The sequence below is a fragment of the Piliocolobus tephrosceles genome, unplaced genomic scaffold, assembly GCF_002776525.5.
Source record: "Piliocolobus tephrosceles isolate RC106 unplaced genomic scaffold, ASM277652v3 unscaffolded_28717, whole genome shotgun sequence".
Taxonomy (NCBI): domain Eukaryota; kingdom Metazoa; phylum Chordata; class Mammalia; order Primates; family Cercopithecidae; genus Piliocolobus; species Piliocolobus tephrosceles.
The window spans coordinates 21,336-25,805 of record NW_022311773.1 but is presented as its reverse complement, the minus strand read 5'-3'; the positions used below and the strand labels follow the sequence as shown (position 1 = coordinate 25,805).

General features: G+C 56.7%; 1 protein-coding gene across 1 annotated transcript in view; it reads right to left on the bottom strand.

Moving 5' to 3' along the window:
• Positions 1–2,632: 2,632 nt before the first annotated feature.
• LOC111528313 (inactive ubiquitin carboxyl-terminal hydrolase 17-like protein 7) overlaps positions 2,633–4,470 on the bottom strand; it is a 23,112-nt gene continuing 21,274 nt past the window's right edge. The window contains exons 11-12 of the mRNA XM_026451310.2: positions 4,322–4,470; positions 2,633–2,780 (exon numbers count right to left, since the gene is read on the bottom strand). Coding sequence (XP_026307095.1) covers positions 2,765–2,780; positions 4,322–4,470 — 165 coding nt within the window. The 3' untranslated portion in view covers positions 2,633–2,764. The remainder of the gene's footprint in view (positions 2,781–4,321) is intronic.

The following is a 4,470-nucleotide window of genomic DNA, read 5'->3' as shown; positions in this document are numbered from 1 at the left end:
TGGCAGCCAGGCTGGTGGGGGCACCGTCTGAGCTCCTCCCTGTGGGGCCTGCAGCCTTTTCTTCCTGGGGACACAGCTCCCAGGCACAGCATTTGTGCTGGACTAGAGATCCTGAACCTGTCCCACAACCTGGCGATGGCCCCATTTTTAGGAAAACAAAATAAACCCGTAGTGAAGAGCACTGTGAGATCTGCACAGCGCAGCCCTGGCCTTTCTGGGAGGCTCCCGGTAAGAGGGATTCGAGGTCTGGAGAAAGTGCACATGGTCATGGCCTCCAGGGGTCTGGGCCGGGCAGGGGTCTCAGGAAGCTATAAATGCTTCCTTTGAGTGAAAATGTGGAAGCTATCAATAAGGAGAGGAAAACAATCCTATGCTGAGATAAAGATTAAAGTAAGAATGAAACTTCTATCTGGGAAGCTGTGAACACTATATTATTATTATAATGGTTCTGTTTTATTATTGTTGTCAATCTCCTACTGTATCCAATTTATAAATTAAAATTGATCATAGGTGTGTATGTATAGGAAAAAACAGTGTCTACAGGGTTCCGTACTGTCTGCAGTTTCAGGCACCTACTGTGGGTCTCGGAACGCGTCCCATGCAGGTAAGTGGGGGCTCCTTAGTGTCTACAGGGTTTGGTCCTGTCTGCAGGTTCAGGAGTCCACTGTGGGTCTCCGAGCGTGTCCCCTGCAGGTAAGCGGGGGCGCCTGTTATGCCACCGTCAACCTTCCATTTCCCTGGGTTCCCCGTCCTTGGATTCAACCAGCCTCCGAGACAAAATATTCAGGAAAAAAAAGCTAACAATACAATAATAAATAATAGAAGTAAAAAACAACATAGTGTAACGACCACGTATGGAGCATTTACATTGTATCATTGTATCGGGCGATTTAAAGCAGAGGGCGTGCTTAGGTCATATGCAAATGCAACACCATTTCATAGGAAGGACCTGAGCACCTGTGGGTTTTGGTGTCCTCAGGGGGTTCTGGAACAAGTGTCCTGTGGATCTGAGGGATGACTGTATACAAAGAGTGTGTAGCACACAAGTTACAGAAAATAACAATCCGTGCAACGCCTTTGTGCTAAATTCCACGTGGCCATCGACTCTCTTAGGATGCTTCGGTTGGTTTTTGCCAAACTCTCTTGCCCTCGGCCAACCTGTGGTTTCGAGTGACCCCGGTCCTGACAAAATCAGACGGCCACTGGGAATCTCAGGCACGAGCTGCCCTGGCAGAGGCGTCGTTGGCTTCACTGGGAAACTGAGTCACGAACTGCCCCAGCAGAGGCGTCGCTGGCTTCACTGGGAAACTGAGTCACGAGCTGCCCCGGCAGAGGCGTCGCTGGCTTCACTGGGAACCTCAGGCACGAGCTGCCTCCCTTCCTGAAGTCACAATCCACACAGAGACAATCTACAGAGCAGCTCACGCCCTGGTCTGCAGCACCTGTGGGTTTCCAGCTGCCCGGGGGCCTCACCTGTGCCACCGGGGCGGGGAGAGGGGGCCGGTGCCTGCCCGCAGCATTTCTATCATACAGCGACAACAGGTGTAAGCGACCCCCAAAAATAGTTGTAAAAAATCATTAGGAAGTCTTGAGTTTAGGTAATTATTACCTCAATAGGTATTTAAGTACCTATTTTACTAAGTACCTCTTTTATTAAGATCAGTTTAAGTACACATTTCTGTGATTTGTTCACAGTGGCTGTGTTTAATGACTGGCCTTCCACATCCTTGAACGTTTAGCAGTGGATCCCCTGAGTGGGCAGGACAGGGAAGACCCTCTGCTTCCCAGAGAGGGCGAGGAGCAGATTTACAGTGTCTTTCGTTCACACTTGCACAGGTGTTTGCTCGCGGGGCACCTATAGGTGAGGAGCTGTAGAGTGGAGATGCCCCACGCTAGGCCACCTGTTTCCATCCCACGTGCAGGCCCAGGTCCGTTAGATGTCCCAGCCCCCCTGAGGGAAAGCTCTTGGGCTCACTTTTGGGCCACAGCTCTGAAGGAGAAGCTGCCCCGGAGGCCAGAGTAGGGTGGAGGCAGCCACCAGCATGGCACCCATGGGGGCAACGCTCAGGACAGTGGCCCGAGACCCTGGGGTCTGCCTTCAGCACGTGGAACGTCCCTCCACTGTCAACCCGGGTGGAGTCATGCAGGAAATGGGGCTCCGCGCCTTCCTGAGTGCCCTCCTGAACCTGGAGTGGGTTGGATGGTAGCGCCTGTGCTCCTCTGTCTGGGTTCGGGGTTCTGCCCCGTCCCAGTGTGTCTCTGGGCAGGGTCATCAGGGCCACCCTGTGCCCTGGAGTTCAGAGCCTTCTGAGGCTGACCTGTCCCTCCTCATGGTCCAGCCCTGGTCCTGACTGTTCTCCTGGTCTGCAGAGATCTTCCTGTCCTCATGTCCACTGTCTGCAGTTGCTTGGAGAAGGTAGGCTCCATCCTCATGTGAACAGCGGACAGTGCGTGGGGGGAGAGCCCTGGGGACCCCACCCTGCTCTGCCCAGTCTCCCCACCAAGCACCCCTTGTTCTGCCTCTAGTTCTGCTGGGCTGGAGCTCCCTGGGTGGGAGTCTGGCCCGGGACTGGCCCTAGACAGCTTCAGGATAGGAGGCCTTCCTCCCTGGGGGCTGCAAGGGTCCCCAAAGGCAACGTCCAGGCTGGCAGGGTAGTGGGTGCTGGGGAGAGACCTGGGGAAGTGGCTAGGGCTGGGGGTGAGCCAGTGGTGGGGGCCAGGAAGCGAGGTCAGGCTCGGGCTGGAGACGTAGATGGCAGCTGCTTCACCAAGGCAGGATGCTGCGGGGGAAGAGGGGGACCATTATTCCTAAAGAAACATCAGATCGAGACCACAGTGAAACCCCGTCTCTACTAAAAATACAAAAACTTAGCCGGGCGTGGTGGCGGGCACCTGTGGTCCCAGCTACTCGGGAGGCTGAGGCAGGAGAATGGCGTGAACCCGGGAGGCGGAGCTTGCAGTGAGCCGAGATCGTGCCACTGCACTCCAGCCTGGGCGACAGAGCCAGACTCCGTCTCAAAAAAAAAAAAGAAAAAAGAAAAAAGAAACAACGGCTAGATTTAGAAAATCTCCACCGGGAGGGAAGCCCTAAGCTCTGTACTTTGTATAAATAAACAGTGTTTGTGAAATCCAAGATACTGTACAACATCTTCTAAGCAGGAATTATTCCTGCATTTCACGGTGAGGGGTTCAGTGACTTTTGAGAGGTCACACAGTGGTCACCAGCAGCGCGACCTGGGCTGAGGGGACCTGGACCCCCTCAGCACCTGGCCCAGACTCCCCTATCTGAGTGTGGGCTGCTCAGTGCCCTGGGCTGAGCCTCAGTTGCTGGCCCGGGAAGCCCCACCTTGCCCCTCAGCCTATGGTGGGCCGGCTCCAGGCAGGCCCGGTGGGATTCTATGGAGACCCCCTCCCTGTCCATCTCTATCAACCACCACCTGCTCCTCCCAGAGCTTCCCCCTCGGAATCCAACTGGAATCCAAGCCCCAAACACCCTCTGCTTTCAGGGTCGTGCTCTCCGGCTGGAAGGGCCAGGGAAGGGCTCTGGGATGGGACAGACTGGGGACTCCTGAGGCAGGGCGTGAATGCCATCCGGTCACTCTAGACTGGGGACTCCCGAGGCAGGGCGTGAATGCCATCCTGGCACTCTAGACTGGGGACTCCCGAGGCAGGGCGTGAATGCCATCCTGGCACTCTAGACTGGGGACTCCCGAGGCAGGGAGGGAATGCCATCCGGTCACTCTTCATCTCTTTCCAGGGACCAAAGCCTCCATGGGCGCTGGCTGGGCGCTGAGCCTGGTGTGGTGTGGCACTGCCAGGGCTGTCTCTCCCCTGGGGCTTTCCCACCGCTGATCTTGCTCCGAGGGAGGCAGAGGCCAGGTGGACACCCCCCCAAGGACGGCGGCCAGCAACCCTTCTGCTGTTGCCTCGCCTGTGGCCACATCAGGCTCTCCCCACCTCTCAAGCCTCCAGGTCTCTGCTCTGGGCTGCACAGAAGTGGGCAGAGGCTGTCACAGTGTGCACAGGGCAAGATGGTGCAGGGGCTGTGGGTGGCAGTGAGGACATGATTCTGGCCACCCCATGTGGAGGAGGCTGGATGTGTGGAGGTAGGGAGGTCCCAGGTCTGAGTTGATTCAGGACCCCAGGGAGGGCATCCAACTGGGCTGCTTGGGGTGTCTCTTCCTGGGGGCCTGTCATGGAGCAGGAGCTGGGGTGGCTTTCACTCCATCCACTCTTGAGCCAAGACCCACAGGCGTCTGGCTGAGGCAGGGCCAGACCTGCAGATGTGGTGGCCTTGGCCACAGGCAGTGCCCTGACTCACCTTGAAGCCTGGCACCTCCCTTCCTCCATCTCTGAGGGGCAGCCTTCTCTGGTGGCGATGGCCTCTGCTCCTCCTTCTCTGGTGGCCACAGCCTCCCCTCTTCCTTCTCTGGTGGCCACGGCCTCTGCTCCTCCTTCTCTGGTGGCCAC